The following is a 19,950-nucleotide window of genomic DNA, read 5'->3' on the forward strand; positions in this document are numbered from 1 at the left end:
GAACATCTTGTTTCTGGACTTTCATGCCGGGCAGAGAGGCAGTGGTGAGCTGACTGAACCCCCACTGCCTGTCACCTGTGCTGCTGTGGGGGGAGAAGGTAGAGAAATCGGGAGCAAAGTGATTTGAGCCTGGGAAGAAGGGAGGGGTGGGGGAAGGGGTTGTAAGATGGGGTTGTTATGTCTCACTGTGCTACTCAGATGAACAGCAACAAATTAAATTGATTTTTCTTCCCCAAGTTGAGTCTATTTTGCCCATGACCATAACTGGTGAGTGAGCCCTCCCTGTCCTCATCCTAATCCTGTTGTGACTCCCATCCCATCTCACTGGGTTGGGGGAGTGAATGCAGGACCGCATGGTCCCACTGTGGGTCAAACCTCCACACAAACAAACAAACAAACAAACATCCCACCAATCAACACCCCCAAAGAAAACACTCTTGATCTAAAAACACTTTTGAGGAAGCAACTTTGGTTCTTTCCTTTATAGGTCGGCAAGTTTAATATCACCTTCCTTATCACACCAACAGAACGGGAACGTCCCACAGCACGGCTGCAGCCACGGCTTCCACACCACATTGTACAAGGAGAGCTGTTCTGGGACTGGAGTCAGTGTCCTGCGGTGCTCTACAGCTCTTGCAATCGTCCTTACTACAGTGTCAAAGCGGGGCTCGGTGTCAGCCGCCAGCGGTTCGGCTTCAGAAGGGTCTCGCGAGAGATCGAACAGCAACGGAGGGTCGTGATGGGTCACACCTTCCCCAAAACACGGGCAAAATCCTCTATCATAACAAGCTCCAGCCCCAGGTGGATGGAAGTCTGGGGTCACATAATGAGCCTTCCAGACGGCTCCACCTGGCAGGAAAGAAAGAAGGCTTGTGATGACACTGGTGGTTATTGTAAGGCACTAGAAGGGGGAATATTTTTATAAAGTTTATTTCTGGTTGTGCTTCAGCTCTACACTTATTAGTTGATATAGTATTGTAATTTCATTTAAAATTAAGTGCCACAGAATTAAACCAATATTGTAAAATGATTTCTGACATTTTGAAATTTCTTTAAAATTTTCAGCAAGTATATGTTATTGCTCAGTTAGTTTTTTAAGAAAAACATGAAAAACAGAGATTTGGGGTTTCCATAGCTTACTTCCTTGTTAAGGTAGAAGAAGGACAGACAAAGGGCTGAGGCAAGACTTCTCCCTGAGACAAGGGGGACATGGACTCCCCAGGCCTTGCATTTAGACAGAGAGGTGGGTGAGATCCATCCTGAGCTCCAGTAGCCTGCCTGGCACGCCACATGCCTTGAAGCCACTAACAAACTCTTTGTGCCACACAGGAAATGCCAGTCAGTTCTTTACCACCTGGAATTACCCGAAAAGCTGCAATCCTAGGAAAAATGTGTTAAACAAATGTGCCCTTCCATAGATAGAACCTAATTCTTGGGAAGGAAGTTCTGTACTCACTGTCCTTCTGGTGCCACCGCACAGCGTGTAAGTGAATGCCACAGTAATGAAACAGGAACTCATGCTCTGAGTGCTCAACTGTCCCTCGCAGTAAAGGCATCAGATCCCGGCCGTCAATTACCCTAGCAGAAAAAATGGAGACCATCAGACTGGGGTGAGCTGAATGGGACTGTGTTCCTTGGTGCTGGAACTGGCAACACTGAATCATAGAATCATAGTGGTTGGAAAAGACCTTTAAGATCATCAAGTCCAACCATGAACCTAACACTACCAATTCCACCTCTATACCATGTCCCTAAGCACCTTGTCTACCTGTCTTTTAAATACCACCAGGGAAGGTGACTCCACTGCTTCCCTGGGCAGCCTGTTCCAGTGCTTGACAACCCTTTCAGTGAATAAGTTTTTCCTAATATCCAGTTTAAACCTCCCCTGGCACAGCCTGAGGCCGCTTCCTCTCTATTGCTTTTTACTTGGGAGAAGAGACCAACACCCACCTCTCTACAACCTCCTTTCAGGTAGTTTAAGAGAGCGATAAGGTCTCCCCTCAGCCTCCTTTTCTCTAGACTAAACAACCCCAGTTCCCTTAGGCACTCCGTGTAAGACCTGTTCTCCAGGCCCTTCACTGTCTTCGTTGCCCTTTTCTGGACCCGTTCCAGCACATCAATGTCTTTCTTGTGGCTCAAAACTGAACACAGTACTAGAGACGCAGCCTCACAAATGCCGAGTACAGGGGGAGGATCATTTCCCTACTCCTGCTGGCCACACTATTTCAGATACAGGCCAGGATACCATTGGCCTTCTTGGCCACCTGGGCACACTACTGGCTCGTGTTCAGCCGGCTGTCGACCAGCACCCCCAGGTCCTTTTCTGCCGGGCAGCTCTCCAGCCACTTTTCCCCAAGCCTGTGGCGTTGCATGGGGTTGTTGTGACCCAGGTGCAGGACCTGGCACTTGGCCTTGTTGAACCTCATACACAGTAGGCCTTTGCCCATTGGTCAAACCTGTCCAGATCCCTCTATAGAACCTTCCTTCCCTCGGACAGATCAACACTGCTGCCCAACTTGGTGTCATCTGCAAACCTAGTGAGGGCACACTCAATCCCCTCATCCAGATCATTGGTAAAGATATTAAGCACACACTGATTCTTGGGGAACACCACTAGTGACTGGATTTAACTCTGTTCACCACAACTCTCTGGGCCCAGCCATCCAGCCAGTTCTTTACCCAGCAAAGAGTACATCCATCCAAACCATGAGTGGCCAGTTTCTTCAGCAGAAAGCTGTGGCAAAAAGTGTCAAAGGATTTACTGAAATCTAAGTACACCATATCAGCTTCACCTTGTCATAGAAGATCAGGTTGGTCAGGCAAGATCTGCCTTGCATAAACCCGTGTTGACTGGGCCTGATCCCTTGGTTGTCCTGCACGTGATTCGTGATGGCATTCAGGATGATCTGCTCCATCACCTTCTCTGCCACTGAGGTCAGACTGTCAGACGTGTAGTTGCTCAGATCATCCATCCTTCCAGCCCTTCTTGTGTCACATTAGCCAGCTTCCAGTCAGCCAGAATCTCCCCAGTTTACCAGGACTGCTGATAAATGGTGGAGAGTGGCTTGGTAAGCACTTCTGCCAGCTCCCTCAGTACCCTGGGGTGGATCCCATCTGGCCCCATAGTCTTATAGATGTCTAAGTGGTGCCACAGGTGACTAACCATTTCCTCTTGGATAATGGAGGCGTCATTCTGCTCCTCAATCCTGTCCTCCAGCTCAGGGGTCCATGTATTCAGAGAGCAGCCTGTCTCACCACTAAAGAGGGAAGCAAAGAAGGCATTAAATACCTCAGCCTTTTCCTCACCCTTTGTCACAATGTTTCCCTGTGTATCCAGTAAGGGATAAAGATTCTCCTTAGCTTTCCTTCTGTTACTAATGTATTTAAAAAGCATTTTTTAAATTGTCTTTTACTTACTGATGCAGCTAGACTGAGTTCTAGCTGGGCTTTGACCTCTCTAACTTTCTTTCTGCGTGAGCTACCTGTCCCTTCTTCCACGGATCATAAACCCTCAATTTTTTCCTGAGCTTCAACCCAAATCCCCTGTTCAACCAGGCTGGTCTTCTTCCCCACTGGCTTGTCTTTTGGCACATGGGGACAGCATGCTCCTGCACCTTTAAAATTTCCTTCTTAAAGAGTGTCCAACCTTCCTGGACTCTTTTGCCCTTCAGTACTGCCTCCCAAGGGACTCTGCCAACCAGACTCCTGAACAGCTCAAAGTCTGCTCTCCAAAAGTCCTGAAGGTGGCAGTCCTGCTGACCCCTCTCCTGAATTCTCCAAGAACAGAAAACTATCATTTTGTGATCACTGTGCCCAAGAAGGCTTCCAACCACCACTTCACCCACCAGTCCTTCTCTGCTAGTGAAAAACAGGTCCAGTGGAACACCTTTCCTGGTCGGTTCCCTCACCAGCTGTGTCAGGAAGTTGTCTTCCACACACTCCAGGAACCTCAGAGATTTTCTCCTTTCTGCTGTGTTGTATTTCCAGCAGACATCTGGCAAGTTGAAGTCCCCCATGAGAACAAGGGCCCATGATCCTGAAACATCCCCTAGCTGCTTGTAGAATATTTCATCTACCTCCTCATCTTGGTTGAGTGGTCTATAGCAGACCCCCACCATGATATCTGCCTTGCTGGCCTTCCCTTGATTCTTACTCACAAACACTCAACCCTGTCATCACCATCATTAACCTCCAGGCAAGCAAAACACTCCTTAATGTAAAGGGCTACCCCTCCTCCTCTTCTTCCTTGCTTATCCCTTCTGAAAAGTTTGTAGCCATCCATTGCAGCACTCCAGTCATACAAAGAATCCCACCACAATTCTGTGATGGCTGCTATATCATGAGGATAAGTGAGGAATGAGGATAGGTGAGGAATGAGGAAGATGCTTGTAGAAGATTGCAGGTGGATGTTGAATTTCAAATGTAGAGAAGAGGTGACTGAGATGTGGTAACATTTATGTGTCTAGAAAAGGAGATGGAGTGAAAAATAAAATGTCAAGCTCTTACAATGTGTTTCCAGACTAGATTTTCCATTGTTTTGGGAAAGGAGGAATAAAGAGACTTGTGTCTGTACCTGTCCTGGGGTAGTACCCCTCCAGCCAGATGAACTACTGTAGGATAAATGTCCATCAGGCTTGTAGGTTCATTGATAACTGTGCCTGCAGGTAACACTCCTGGCCATCTAAATATCCCTGGGACACGGATTCCTCCTTCCCAGCCTCCCATAGCTTTTCCACCTTTCATAAAAACATGAATAAATTTTAATAAAAAAAGTTTAAAATAAAGATAAATTTTAGACAAATGTTATTGTATTATTATAAACTAATATTAACTTATGATCCTCCTTACCCTTTTGTTTTTACTGCTAAGCTCCTTCTCAACATCAGTGGAAGTGTGTTCACTATATCAGACCCCTCAGGTGACCTTGCACACTTACTCCCTTCTATTGGTTTACAAACACATTGCCCCATCAGAACTCAGTGAGGATAAAATTTTCAGTCATGAAGTGATTTCCCGGCCTAGTTCTCCTCTCTCTTTTACAATCCTGTGACAGGTCTGGTTTAGTTAAGGCAAGGGTTCGGCTATATGATGCAACAAATATTTATCAACAAGTTACAGAATCTTAATAAAAAATTAACTTGTGATCAGTTGCCTCAGGAGGAAATGACAGTTTGAGAATTCATGCTTGTAGAGAACACCTGCACAGGCTAGAATTTTTAAATGCCTAATTAGAATGAGACAAATTTGCTTTTCAATGATAAAACACTGTTTCTCTTTGGGCATGCAGTCTTATCTAAGCTTTAGGGGTGTTCTGAGTATTTTGCTAGTTGTTGCTGGGTTGTCACCAGCCCTGATAGCTCTTACCTCTGTATATTCCATTCCAGCCACCCAGCTGCCTTTTGCCTTCTTGTCTTTCCAGCCATCCACCATGATCAGAGGCAAAGTAAACTAGTGTATTATTTTCCAAGCCTTCCTTGTCAATAGCATCTAGAACCTGGCCTGTAAACACAGGAATATGTGTATATTAAAAAGCAAAAATATCAGCTACACTACATAAATTTTAGGCTCTGACTTGTAAACATTCATCGATGTAATTTCTTATCTATGTAGGGCTGCTCATTGTTTAAAAGAAAAATGTTTTAGGATCAAGATTTGTAGTTGTGGTTTCACTCTCTGTAAAAGCACAGAAAAATTGTCATGTGCTGTAACCCCTTTATTATCAGTATTATAAAAAAGGAGTGCAAGAACCACAGTCACAGACCAGAAGCCCATATTGTAAAGGGCATATGTGCTGTGTGCTGTAAAAATATGGAAAGAAAGCATGATCCAAGGCCCTAAAGTGTTAGATTATGCATCAGTGTTGGCTGTCACTGAGGAAAAAAATTCATGTACTCTTATCTTACATCGTCTAGACCACAGTTAGTATTTGCATTAAATTACTGGTTGAATATAAGATGCATTAATAATATAATTCTTTTTAAATTAAAGGTTATTCCTGAGCTGTTTCCAGTGTTCTTAATTATATTTGTGGTGTGTAAGTGTTTGACAGGAAGATTTGAAAATCAGTTCTTTCTGTATGTGTACCTGCTTCTTATCCCTTTTGCAAATGTGGCTGCCCTTCCTCTACCATGACTGAGTGAAAAATAATTCTCTTTCCCCTCCAAAAACAGGCTGAAAAATAACATGAATCTAGTTGTTTCTGGGGGCATAACAATTGACATTTATGAAAATTTCTGGATTTATGAATGGGGCTGAAAAATCACAGAATCACGGAATGGTAGGGGTTGGAAGGAAATATTCAGTACTCTGCTGAATGTAGCAGTTACGGAGAAATAGCCTGCTGGTTTACACCTGGAATTAATTTGCTGATCAGTTTTGTCACCTTCTTATGTGTCCTACTTAGAGATAGATAAGGCATGACTGTAAGAGGCTGAAATTACCTGATCTTTAATAATCACAGCAAACTAAATAATTATGACTTATTTAGTAAGAAGAGCAGAAGAGCTCCTTCACAGGAGCCAAAGTGACATGGTTAACACTGGTGAATACTAGACCAAAAAAACTGAGTGAACAAAGAGACTCATTTGATCCAAGACTAGAGAAAATAAAAAGCCAACACAATAAGCCATCAGTGCTCATACGAGATTGACAGATGTTAATGAAAAGCTTAAGACTTGTTTCCTTCTTGTTTTTAATTCTCTTGCTTGTTCTTTTAATAACAACTGCATTTTTATTATATATTCAGACCTAGGTATTAGGTAGTTGGAGCCACTGTTATTTGCTGTGATGACTTACCCACCATCCAGTCCATCTCCTCTACATTGTCTCCATATAAACCATGACTGCTCTTCCCATGAAACTTCTCTGTGGTGAGGAGAGGGGTGTGGGAGTGTAAAAAGGAAAGAAAGAGGAGGAATGGCATGTGCTTATTTCTAAAAAAACAGAAATTGACACTTTGTTATTAGGGAGGAAGGTTCTCAATACATAGAGAAGTCAGTTGTAATGGAAAATGGTATTATGATTTGCATATATACATATTTCAATAATCACTTCAGAAACATCTTACTTTGGAAGGTATTAAAACCCAATGATTAGGATATGTCTGATATAATAATGTTTGGCTTACATAACATTACCCTCTTTTTTCCCTGAATCATAGATAGAAAATTTCCAGATTGAAGCTCCACTTTCTGCTATTGCAGATCACCACTGTGCTACTGAAATTAAGGCAGCAGGTTCATCTCCTGCCAGCTGTTGCCCACTTATCTGTCCTTACAGTAAGGCTACATCACAGCTCTACTTCTCCTTCCCTGGCTCACACATGCATTTCTGCCATCAGCTGTTCTCTCTTAAGGTTGCAATATTGGTCTCATTGATAGAAACACGTATTTCCTCAATACAGCCTAGAAATAGTCAATCCAACCCACAGAAATTTGGAAGTGTTGTCAGCTTTAGTGAAGCTAGGAGTAACAGAAATCCTTAAGCAGCAGCTAATTTTTTTGTTTAATAACTTTATATCAATATGAATATTATTAATAATTAATAGGCATAATAGTACTTATAACCCTATATAATATAAAAATTTTTAAAACTTCACATGGGAAAGTGCTTTTTAAAAGTTGCGAGACATGCAAGAACCAGAAAAATTGTGATCAAAGGAAACACACTTTACCTTTCAATGAATGAAATGGACTCTCTCAAGATAAGGGATGTAGTCCTGTCTGTCACCATTGGCTGCTCAGTAACTTCATAGTTTCTCATCATAATGCAGTTCCAGTATCGTACAAACCCGTAACTTGAGAACCAGGATATGAAGAACAGGAGACTAAAGCCAGCAAGGCAGGTCAGTGTTTTCCAGCGGACTGAAATCAAGCCAGTCAGTCTTCCTAGGGCAGCGGTGAGTGTAACGAGCCAAATCATCTGAGTGTAGAGCCAGAGTTTCCTTCTAAAGACTCTGTCCATCTCTGGCGTTTCTGTTGGTTGGCAGTCACTTATTAGCGTAAAAGGCATTCCATAGAAGTAGTCAAACCCGTGTTTTAAAGGGTGGTGACAATGGTCATTTCGGGATTCACAGTTAACACCTTGATGCCACTTCCCTGAAAATGCAGATTATGAAAATTTAAAATGACGATATTTAAAAATGGGCTTTTCCTCATATGAAACATTTATTGAAAAATGGTTGGGATTTTTCCTACTTGTGGTAACTTCTTTACCCTACATATTGTAACAAGTATGTACTGATATAATGGGATATATCTTACGACTGATGAAAGTAAACCTCTATAAATTACAAATTTTCAACAGTTATTTGTGGTCTGTACGCACATTCATGTCCTGTAGCTTTGATCAAATGTAAAAAACTGGACTATAAAGGGAACTAGAAATTGACTAAAATTCAGATTTTCAGAACCGAGCAAAAATGTGTGGCCTTCCTGGAGACCTGTCAGGTTTGAAATAGGAGGAAGAAGTTCTTTAGTAAGCACAGGGCAAAATAAAATATTTCTGTTGTCTCTTTACCTTCAAGGTGTTATGCAGATTTGTTTCTGGAAGGTTTTGAATGGCTTGATGCCAGGACTATGGCAACACTCAGTGACGTGTGGGTGCCAGACTGGTAAGCGAAGCTATGGGAAGTGTAGTCAAGTAACTGTAAGCTCAGCAGTGGGTTTGCCAGACAAGCCACCAGATCCAGAAGAGCATAAGCTCAGGAGATAAAGCATTTCTCGTGAAGCTATACATATGTAAGAAACTTTGCTGATAATAATATCTCTGTATATTGGATGAGAATAAAAGGCTTTGTTTTATAAATATGTTTGCCATTTATTTGTATTTCATCAAATTTTAAAAAGTTACAGCTGCCTTCTTTTAAATATGGCAGTCTTCATGTATCAAAAGGAACATCTCCTGACCTTTTGCAATACAATTTATTCTTTATTATGAACGTATATCCATTGTTATGATGAATGGCACATCAAAACCATGCGTTTGCTTCCCATCCAGTCTATTCAAACAGATTGTCTAGGCACTTACACGGAGACATAAGAATTTGTATAATTTGGATCAAGCACTGAGGCTTGTGAATATCTGAATCAAGTGACCAAAATCTACCTCTCTTCAGAGATGCAGTTTAATTGCATTTTATGTAATGCAGGCCTTGGATACCTCAAGACTTAAATCTCCAGAAGGTAAACTAAGTCTATAATTAAGATAAATTAATCTTTGAGGGCATATGTTATACAACATTAGCTTTCTGACTACAAAGAATCTGCAAAACATTTCCCATCTCACTATGGCATCAAGCTGCAGGTTATTAGTAGGATTTAACTTTGCAATTAAACTGGTTGTGCTCAGAGCAAAACAGTCACAGACCATTCGGATGAGACTAGTGCTCATTCAGCTGTGGTGATGTGGGTAGATTTTGTGTAAGATTTCTTGATTCATGACTTGAATGTAAAGTTGTTCTTATGGGTTTTTTTTTGTCACTTATCACCAGTGCTTTCCATCTTCCTCTATGGTGCAATTAATCGGAATCTCTCAATCCAGTTAAACTGTGTGATGCTTTTGGTGTCTATAGTGTGATTTTAGCTGAGGTGCCCACAGGGGAAATGCCAGCCCATATTGCTAGCGAGCTTCTAGGAGGTATGCAGCACAATCTCCCTGCAGGGCAATTCCTTTGGCAAAGGGAGACAAATCTGATTGTTTTGTTAGTGATCACATGCTGAAACCAAGCTGAAGCACGTGACTAAGAGACACGGGCTTTTTTATGAGCTGACCAAAACAACTAAAATAATATCACTACAAAACTAACAGGAAAATAAGATTTAGTAATATAGAACTTAAAATGCTTGGAGGGCTTTGCTTCGTATTGTCCTGTATAGTTTAGATTTATTCTACTGAATGAATACATATCCATTCCTGCAGACATTTTTATTAGTAAATTCAGTTTATTTGTGCAGCTAATAATTTTATGTCTCACAAATAGATTTTGGATATTGACATTTAGATGCTTAGATGAGGTAAGGCAACTAGCAGAAAATTCAGATCAGGAGCATAGTTGTTTTTTATCTGGGATAAAAAAGTCTATGGAACTGTGTGACGTATCTAAGATAAATGATTATTTGAAACTGGATCATGACCAAAAGTTACAACTGTATTAAAAAAAAAGGACCTATAAAGTAAAATGTAATTCATATTAATACTGAAGGAGGCAATGTTTTGTGGGCTATACTGAAATCTTGGTGAACTATAGTGCAACACAGTAATGAAATAAATAATAATTGCTTTGTTTCTGGTTTTGGAAGGCCAAATGTCGTGATGTTATGAACTGACTCTATTGTTTTAAGTAGCAACTGTTTCCTTTTGTTGTTGATCTGCTCTGAGCTGTGTAAAGCATTGCCATGCATATTTAAATGGCACTCATTTTAGTTTTTTATGAAATAGCGTTGGAATAATTGTCATATACCTGGTAGAATAGTACTCAAGAAATATTAACATCTTTTCCATTATATATTTTAACAACTGCAGCTGTGCTTGAAAACAGATTGACAGTAAAGATTATTCTCTTTATCAGATGCCTGTTCTTTTAAGAGAGGTTCTTTTTGGTCAGGATTTCTTCATACAAGATATTCTTAAATCAGGAAATAAAAATATTACAACTGAGATATGAGCAATTGCTAACTAAAACAAATGATTTGAGTGAGTCATGCAGGTGAAACACAATCTAGGCCATCTTGAGGAGTGTCCCCATACCTATGAGTCCTGTGCTGTAGCCTTGTTGCTGCAGTATTTTGGCAAAAGTGGTTTCGTTTGGTGGAAGCCCTCCTGAGCCGCCATTCCAAAAAATAACACGGTAATTGTTTATAGCGTCCATGCCTAAAAAAATACAGTAGTAAACAATCTTAGTAAGTATAACTGGTAGAGTGCTTTTATCAAACATGTTTTCTTGTTTCCTGGTTTCATTGATATGATAGTGTTAAATGTTTATCCTAATACTGTTTGTTTGGGGAAAAGAATCTAGAACTCTGGACAAGATTAACAGAGTTATCTCTCCATTTTATAATACTATTATTCATTGTATCTTGTACTGAGACATTTTATTTTATTTTATTCAGAATGGCACAGTTGTATAGGAGCTTTTATATGTCACAGTGGCATCCAGGCTATATGAAATGCACTTACTTAAGTGTGACTGTGAGGGCAGGGAGGAGGGTAGGGACAATTGAGCCCTCTGTCAGCCTCAAACTCCAGCTTGCATAAGGCTACCTGAGAACTCAAGATTTCCCTGTACAGTGGCGCGGCTGGCGTCTGACTTCTGAAATTCACAGAGTAGCTATCTAGCACCACAATTTTCTCCTTACCTTCAGGTTTACACCTTGTTATTTAGCATTATATGTTGGCATAACTCCATCATACAATGTTATGTGAAGTACAATCTGTCATGGAAGTGCTGAACGTCTCTGTCTCTGTTGTTTTAGTGGTAGAGAGTCTGTACAAGCTCATGTGCATTTTCAAGCTATCTATGTCTGTAGGAGCTGTCATGATAAAAGTAGGATGGTGTGTCAGCTTCAAAATGCCTCAGGAATGAAGATCATTTGCAATAGAACAAGCATGACTGAGTTGCTGTTAGAGACATGTAGAGCTATTTGTTTTTCATACCTCTTCATCCCAGGGATGCAGTTTGACAGGATAGTATTTTTCTTCAAAAACAGAACTGATAAAAATAGCATAGCTGTCAAACTGTTATTTCATAGGATGGATGAATTTTGACACACGGATAACAAAGCTTTCCTGTAAATGACTTGTTCTGCACCTCAACTGGGGGGAATGGACCCATATCTGCATAGATTTACTCTGCTCCCTGCAGGGCTGAGCTGTTTCTGATATTAGATGACGAGCCATCCATGAATTCTTGTTCTGTGTAATGACTTTTTTGAATGTAACAATTTGTACTAACTCCATTCTGGCCATGATCTGTGCAATAGAGCACCAAAATGCAAGCAAAGCTGTGACCTGGGGGAGAGCAAGTTGCTCTGCAGAACTGGTTCTTCTCTGCCCAAGGTCACTTCATTGTATCCCCTAAATCTAGATGCCACCTCAAAGGTCCTAGACTTAGCTGGTGTGCCTTTGTGTACCTCAATGAGTGATGACATTTGTGGCACCCCTTCTGTTTGCACACCCTCTTTCTTTTGTGCCCATGGTGTGACATTGTTCTTTTCAGAAATAAAACAATGTTTAAAGGCTGCTTGGTTTTGGAAGGAAAACCTGATCGAAGGGGATATCTTCCAGTGAGGAATGCTGCTCTGCTGGGAGTGCAAAGTGGAGCCGCAGCGATGTGTTGGGTAAGTTTCACTCCTTCCTTTGCCAGGCGATCAATGTTCGGGGTCCTAAAAATGCAATCAACGCTGTCAGATATCAATCAGAAGGTCTTCAGGGGAATGGGGATAAGGAATAATATACTTATCTTTATTTTGGGAAGTTCCTTCTATTTGAAGATGACCAGGAAATATTATTTTATTTTATTTTATTTTAATTTTCTCAAGTGTTGGCAAAATACTTTTTGTCTTTCTTTCTTTCTTATTGATCACTGTCTGGATTTCAAGCCAATCACTCCTTCTTGTTTCCCAAATCCTATGAAGGGCCTTGCAGAAATGTACCCTACTGCTCTTGAGAATACAATTCATGCCCTGGGGATGATGCTATGCTGAAGTGGAGGCCCAGCCATGCAGAGCCCCATCAGCTACCTGTGGTCATCATCCACCTATCATAAACTTGTAAGCCAGTGCCGATCAGGGTGAGATTATGAGAACTTTGCTGGATGAGGGGAGTGCTCATGCCAAGTTTGGTTTTATTCAAAGAAGTGACAAGCTGCGTAGGAAGCCAGCAGGCAATACTGTGGCACAATTTTCAAAGAGAACGCAAATCCTATGTCCTTGGGTCTGAAGAGAAGTATTTCCTAATAACAAAGCTCATTGCAGTGATTTATACTATATTTTGATGTAAGACTGTGAAAGAGTGGCAAAATAGAGTTAATTGAGGTAATGAGGCTTGATATGTTGAAAGATGGGACAACATTTCTGTCTTCAAGAGCTTAGCATTTCTCAGTGTCAGGCAATTAAGGAGTCCACAAGAATGGCTGTTATATTCCCACAGGAAAGCAGCTCTGGACAGCAGAGGTGGCCCTGGGAATGTTCTCGAAGCTGTGGGATGTTCCTGGTAGTGCTCTACATTTACTGCTAACAGCACCCATGGGAAACCCTCCTGTTTCTACCGGAAATGAACTTGAAGAGAGCTTGAATAGCTGATGATGGGCAGAGGCTTGCAGTCTTACATTAAATAACACACCAACTCTGTTTGCTGTTAGGCTCAGTTTCCTTACCTGATAGTATCATTCCCATAGCAACCTACATCCCCTATGCCGAGGTCATCAGCCATCAACAGGACAATGTTTGGCTGTGTGATGATGGAAAGCTGGGTCAGCGGTGGCTGCAGAAGCAGAACAAAAATCAGGGTTGTGACCAGGGATGTCCTGAAACACAGAAAGAAGGAGAGAAGCCTGAATGACCTGGCCGTTCTTCATTCCTACTGCAAGCGGCTGAAGACCCTCCTGTGTGAGTCTGGCTGGAAAACAGACCACTCTCTGCCCACATGTAGAGGGTGTGTTAAATTTTGATCATTGACCCAAACAGATGTCATGAAAAGGAAAATGTCAGGACAATAAGTTTAAAATGTCCTTTTCTGGTTGTTCCCAAACTTCCTCACTTGGGAATTTACATGTGACAGATGACGTGTAAGTTATTTTGCTTTAGTGGCTTGGAAAGTTTTTTAGAAGTTGGTCTGGGAAACTGAGAATGTGATCAACTTCCTCTAACATCCTTCTCACCCAGACTGGGACCTTTGTGTTGTGAGAAAGTTAAGAACAAGAAAAATAAAAAAAAACCCCAAAATCACATTGTGAGTATACTGTATAGATAAACAATCCTACGCTTTTATAATACAGTATTATGTCATTATGAAACTTTGCTCACTTTAGATCTAAGTATGATATAACAATAATTAATTACTTTTTTTCTTACCAATAAGATGTTAGTTGCCAAATCATTTCTGCATTTGGGGCGCTCAGATCCTGCAAAACCAAGAAAGAGACCTTTGTCATGTTTGCATCTTCCCAGCAGTTATTGCAATAAAAACAGATTAAAAACTTAATCAAAGCCTATCAACATTGTCCCTGTTTTATTTACTTCAGTGCACCTCAGATCATATCCAAAATGAAGAAGAGTACAGGCATTAATGTTATTGCTAGCACTTCTTTTCTTCTTAGAAGAGTTTTTCTTTTTGTGTAGAGAAGTTAATCTTAAAACAGCAAAATAGTTTTCTTTTTTTACATGACCCAGCTGTATGAAAAATACCTACTGTTCAGAGTGGAAGAGAAGAGATTTTTAAAATCCAGTCACAGAATCACAGAATGTTGGGGATTGGAAGGGACCTCGAAAGATCATCTAGTCCAATCCCTCTGCCAGAGCAGGAACCTAAACAAAATTACACAGGAAGGCGTCCAGGCGGGTCTTGAATGTCTCCAGAGAAGGAGACTCCACAACCTCCCTGGGCAGCCTGTTCCAGTGCTCTGTTACCCTCACCGTAAAGAAGTTTCTTCTCAAGTTTAAGTGGAACCTCCTGTGCTCCACTTTGCAACCATTGCCCTTTCTCCTACCATTGGACATCACTAAGAAGAGCCTGGCTCCATCCTCCTGACATTCGCCCTTTACATATTTATAAACATTAATGAGGTTTCCCCTCAGCCTCCTCTTCTCCAAGCTAAAGAGACCCAGCTCCCTCAGCCTTTCCTCAGAAGGGAGATGTTCCACTCCCTTAACCATCTTGGTGGCTCTGTGCTGGACTCTCTCAAGCAGTTCCCTGTCCTTCTTGAACTGTGGGGCCCAGAACTGGACACAATACTCCAGATGTGGCCTCACCAGGGCAGAGTAGAGGGGGAGGAGAACCTCTCTTGACCTACTAACAACACCCCTTCTAATGCACCCCAGGATGCCATTGGCCTTCCTGGCCACAAAGGCACAGTCCTCAATATCATTTATTTTTCTGTAATCACAGAGGCAGTAGCAGCCTGCTGCTTCTTCTCAGTGTGCCAAGTTTCCTTTCAGGCTCGTAAGAGATATCCTTAGTCGTAGAAATTCTATTCATCCTCTTCCAACTATGACATTTCCTTGGAAGACACTTAATTTGTGACCTCCTGTTGTTTGACTCTGAGGGGAGCCTTTTCCTTCTTCATATGTGTCAGATTTCAGAGTGTGATGCTCTCTCCCCCCTCTCTGCACAGCTTTCTGCAAAGGTTCCTCTGGAGCTTTCTCTTTCACTGCCAGGAGAAGACAAACTGTTTAAAGGCTTTGAAGTGAGGGCCGAATGACCTTGGTTCAAAGGCTTTAAAATACACTCCTTTCAAATTTATCCCATGTCTGGCTGAACTGTCCCAAGCGTCTCAATTTTATAAATTATGTTGGTTTCACATTTTATTTTCCAGAAATGATAGTATTTAGCAGCTTAGTTAATAACCATCATTCTTATGTATTATTCATCAACAGTACAGGCCACAGTGGGAAAATTCAAATTTCTGTGCTTAGGAAACTGGCATCCAAACAGCTCTAAACACTTATTTACAAGCATCAATGCTGATGCAGCATCACTATCTACAGACACTCAGCCTTGGTTTCTTGCAGTTGGATTTGTGCCTTTGCTGCATCCTAAGTAGGTATGGGAAAGATACTGGAGGACACCTCAGCCATCTTTAACATCTACATAAGATGTGCCTACAAAACAGTTGACATAAATGGCAGTTGGAAATATTCAAATTTAATTGTGTAATTGGTTGTCACTAACTGCCTGTACTTCACAGTAGAGATACATTGCTTCAAAGCACAGCCTGGAGCTCAAGGCTGAGTTTCCTCAGAAGCTGCCTGTAAAATAGCAAGTAATATACAGAAAACAGTTACTGCACAGACTGATATTATCCCTGTCAAGCCATTTCCTTAGTGAGAGGCAAAAGGAGTCAGGTCAGAGAAACTTTAGCAGCTCAGGTGGGAACAAGAGGGATAGTGAGAGCAGGTTACCCTGTTCCTCCTCCCCTTTGGGAGAAGCCAAGGACCCCAAGTCCCCACGCTGCAGTGCAGCTCCTTGTGCAGCCCCCAGCAGCTGTGGCAGCAGCAAGCACCCACCTGGTTCAGCCACCAGCAGTTTGGAGGGTGCCTTTTTGGAGACTTTTGCCATGCTGCAAGCAAACTGTCCACTTTGCTATCTGAATTGAATTTGGCCTAAAGTGAAACTCCCCCCTCTCCCTTTATTTAACCCTCCCAAAATAATTTAGATTTTATCCCTTTCTTTATCCATTTTAATAATCCAGGAGGGTATAACTTGCATATTTTTCATATTTTACTGTTATCCTTTACCTATTGAACTTTTGTAGTATGTCTTTAGTTTTCTATCAAAATACTCACAAGGTACTGAAATCCCAGTTCAAGCCAGTTTGCATAAGAGAAAATAGTAGATACACTCAGATGCACATTTCACAAAACCAACACCCATTTGTGACATCAGTTTGGCAACACTCAGTGAGAGGTCTTGCAGGTAATTCTATTCAATTTGGTGCTGTTCAGTCTGTGAAAATGTCTTCTGAAAATTCCTGTTTTTTAGAGTTGATACAGATACAGTAAAATACAGACTCATGATAACAAGTTGCCTGCAGCTGACTATTCTCACTTTGTACACAGACATGTGTGAGAATAATGTTGTTGTAAAGGGAAATGCCGATTAAAAACTTCCTCAAGATATTTTTATCTACAGAAGAAAAAAAAAAAATCCAAATGCCCATTAAAATTTTCCTGTGCATTTCCCAACATAGTAAGGGAGGAATACGATACCTGGTCAAGTTATGCTCAAAGCAGGCAGCTGATAGACTGGAGTGTGAACTTATTTTCCGTTGACTTAAGACCATTCCAAGTTTTTCAGCACAATGACTGCTGCTACAGCACAGCATCTAACATCTGTTTCTGCAGGCACTCCTTAAATCTGTCCTAGCTGCTCATGCGCACTTCACCACAGGAAAGCCGCGTTGTACCCGAGCTCACAAGCAGCCGGATGGTCTGACTTACCCCAGAGTCCCTTAAGCTGCACGTCCCACTGCTGTTTGCACAATGACGACATTCATACACGTGTGAGGGTCGGGCTGGGGAACACCAGAAATGTAGCTAAAATGCTTTCTGCACAAGCAACAGTTTCTCAAGGGAAGGGAAGGACCTCCTTGAATTCTGAGACACTCCAATGAAAACCACTATAAATAGCAGTTTCCCATAAACCTCTCTTCATTTCCACCAAGGAAAACAGAAAATTGCTGTACTTACAAAGCAGCAATTCTTTGTCTGTAGAAATGAAATCGAGTGAAAGTTTCCACTTTATGGCAACCCTGAGTGCCTGCAGCAATGACAAGGTCATCTCTGCACACACAGGGAGAAATAGTTTTAGGGTGTGGAGAGGAAATGCCGGCAAGAGACCTGAATTTGCTTCTGCAGAAAATGAGTCAGCTTCACTTCTGAGTGCTGCCTGTTTCCTAGTCATCACTCAAAAGGACTAATTAAGGTTACATGCTGGCTAATCCTTTCTTTCTTCATTTTTCTTGTTTAAGTCCTGTTGGACCAAGTGTTTTGGGAGAGCATGAGGTACTATCAAACAGCAATCTTGCTTCACTGTCAGAATTTTCTGTGTTTTCATATCTTAAAAGAGAAGGGAGATGTTATGAGTTGGGGGTTCATCACCAGTTGCAGTGCTCAGGTTGGTTTGCTAGTGGAGCTCAGGTTGGTTTGCTAATCTGAGGCAGATTACAGCACCACAGGTGATCCCTCCCCTGCTCTCTCCCACCCCAGTATTTCCATACTGGAGCAAACACACACAGAATTGACCTGCCTGGTTTTCCCTCTCTCAGTGCCTGCTTCCTTATCTCCACCCATGTTATAGCATCTCAGTCTGTGCTTTTCCAGTTCCCATTCCCCTACACTGTGCCTTTAGTTTTTCAGGATTCATTAACATATGTAAGATTTCTTGTTGTCTGATGCCTTCTGCTGCTGCGTATTTTCTAAGAAGAAAGCACCTTCTGAAGTGCTGTTTTTTCCATCCAGGTTGCAATCAATTCCAGCTGGGCCCTGCTGAAAGGGAAAACCCCCTTTGGAGCTGGAATCTCCTCCACAGCTCTCCTATTCTCCTTGTGTTTTTCCAAGACTTCTTGCAAATTCTATAGTATTTGTAATGGAGAACCACAAACTGAAACTGCAATGTTATTTACTAAATGTAGAGTATAGCAGAAAATTTAATGCATGTCTGCAGGAGCATGTCTTCCTTGTTTTGTATGTAGCCTTCTTCTAACACAGAGACAGCTAGACCAGACCACTGCTGCAAGTAGCACTCCTTGAAATCTGTCTGCTGGGAATTATCACCTGGACACAGCTATGAGGTAATGATGATAAAGGAAGGATAGTAACGCTTGTGGTCTACAGACTTTCCTCTCACAGTGACAACATGTGCTTATTTTGTTGTCTGATCTTTTAAGGAGGGAAAGGTGAATGCCCTCTCACTGGTGCCACATAAAGATGGTATTTTTAAAAGGTCTAGTCTAATTCTGTTCCCAGCCACTGCACTAACTATCTCTACCTGTTTATCTATATGGGGAAATCTTTAGAAAGAATGTATTTGTTCAGAATGTGGAATTAATGTGGAATTGATGTGGAATTTTGCAGAAGCCTTGCATACTGTTGTCTTTTACTATGATTTTCTTTAAACTGAGTACTGGAGGAAGTAGCACTCACTGACCCTATTAAAGTACTTCAACATCTAAGAGTTGAAGGCCCAAGTTAGTGGTGTTTGATACTAGAATATGATGATTAAGAGGCTCCCTCTAGCGACTAAGTTATTTTTGAAAGCTAGGTATGTTTCAGATAACATTTGATTCACACTCTACCTTTCTAAAAGTCATTGCACAATGATGTAAAATGGTGTTATTTCTTTGAACACTGATTTACATTAGGTCTTCAAGGTCTGAATGCCCAGGAGCAGTTGCAGAGCCTTACCTGTTGTCCTGGAACATGTAATCCAGGTTTGTGACACCGGGAAGGAGCCTGGTTCGTGCGCTCCAGGACTGCTCTGCAATGTTAGCCAAAGTGCAGTAAGTGTGGGTGAGCAGGAGGGTCACTTCAAAAGTGTACTCCTGGTCTTGGCTAAAGCAGTAATTCAGATGCTCCAATTCCTGCTTAAGGCTCAACTTAGAAGGCTGCTGCTCACAAGTCTCGGGGGATGGTTCAGTTTATTTACACACCATCTAACCTCCCAAGGAAATCTAAAAATCAGTGTGTGTTTCCATTAAAAAAAAAAAAAAACAAAAACAAAAAAAACAAACCAAAACTGCTGTGCTGTCTAAGAATAACCACCTGCTTTGGCCAGTATAAATGGTAGGGGCCAGGAACCTGCATGTAGGCATGATCTAACAGTGGGATGGGAACAGCACAGTGGGATGGGAACTTAGCTAAAAAATGCAAGCCTTTTTGAAACCTTTTTTCCTAGATCTTTCTCCCATAATTTTTTTGTGGGTTTTTTGTGGTTTTTTTTTTGTTTTGTTTTGTTTTTTTTTTTTTAATTAGAAGCCATGAATAAGGTGTATAAAGAGCACTTACAACAGGAACCATGGCACTGGATTTCCTTTTCAGGAATACTACTTTTACAAGACAGATGGATGTTAGCTCTCTTCAGAGTAGCTTATAGCTTGTTATAAGGTAGTTAAAAGGAAAAGGGCCATGACCACTCTGCCTATATTAGGAAAAAACTGCTGTAGATTATTTTCAGTGGAACAGAAACGTTCTTCTCCTTGTGCTTGCCTGCAGAAGAGGATGCTCAATTCAGACTCCG

At 41.5% G+C, this 19,950-nt stretch overlaps 1 protein-coding gene across 2 annotated transcripts; it reads right to left on the reverse strand.

Annotated features, from left to right (window-relative positions):
* Positions 1-460: 460 nt before the first annotated feature.
* Positions 461-17,497, reverse strand: LOC104529614 (arylsulfatase D). Of its 2 annotated transcripts, none has more exons than XM_010173962.1 (11): positions 16,923-17,001; positions 14,070-14,119; positions 13,373-13,522; positions 12,259-12,380; positions 10,747-10,869; positions 7,673-8,096; positions 6,796-6,932; positions 5,365-5,499; positions 4,574-4,736; positions 1,457-1,578; positions 461-849 (listed from the first exon to the last, which is right to left on the reverse strand). In XM_010173962.1, exons 2-11 carry the CDS (start codon positions 14,093-14,095, stop codon positions 482-484), a joined length of 1,770 nt encoding a protein of 589 aa, XP_010172264.1. In that variant the 5' UTR covers positions 14,096-14,119; positions 16,923-17,001; the 3' UTR covers positions 461-481. The 2 variants fall into 2 exon arrangements, with proteins under 2 accessions (XP_010172264.1, XP_028942310.1); XM_029086477.1 differs by lacking the exon at positions 16,923-17,001 and adding an exon at positions 17,403-17,497 and having other exon boundaries at positions 482-849.
* Between the last annotated feature and the right edge of the window lie 2,453 nt (positions 17,498-19,950).

The sequence above is a fragment of the Antrostomus carolinensis genome, unplaced genomic scaffold, assembly GCF_000700745.2.
Source record: "Antrostomus carolinensis isolate BGI_N321 unplaced genomic scaffold, ASM70074v2 scaffold11538, whole genome shotgun sequence".
NCBI lineage: Eukaryota > Metazoa > Chordata > Aves > Caprimulgiformes > Caprimulgidae > Antrostomus > Antrostomus carolinensis.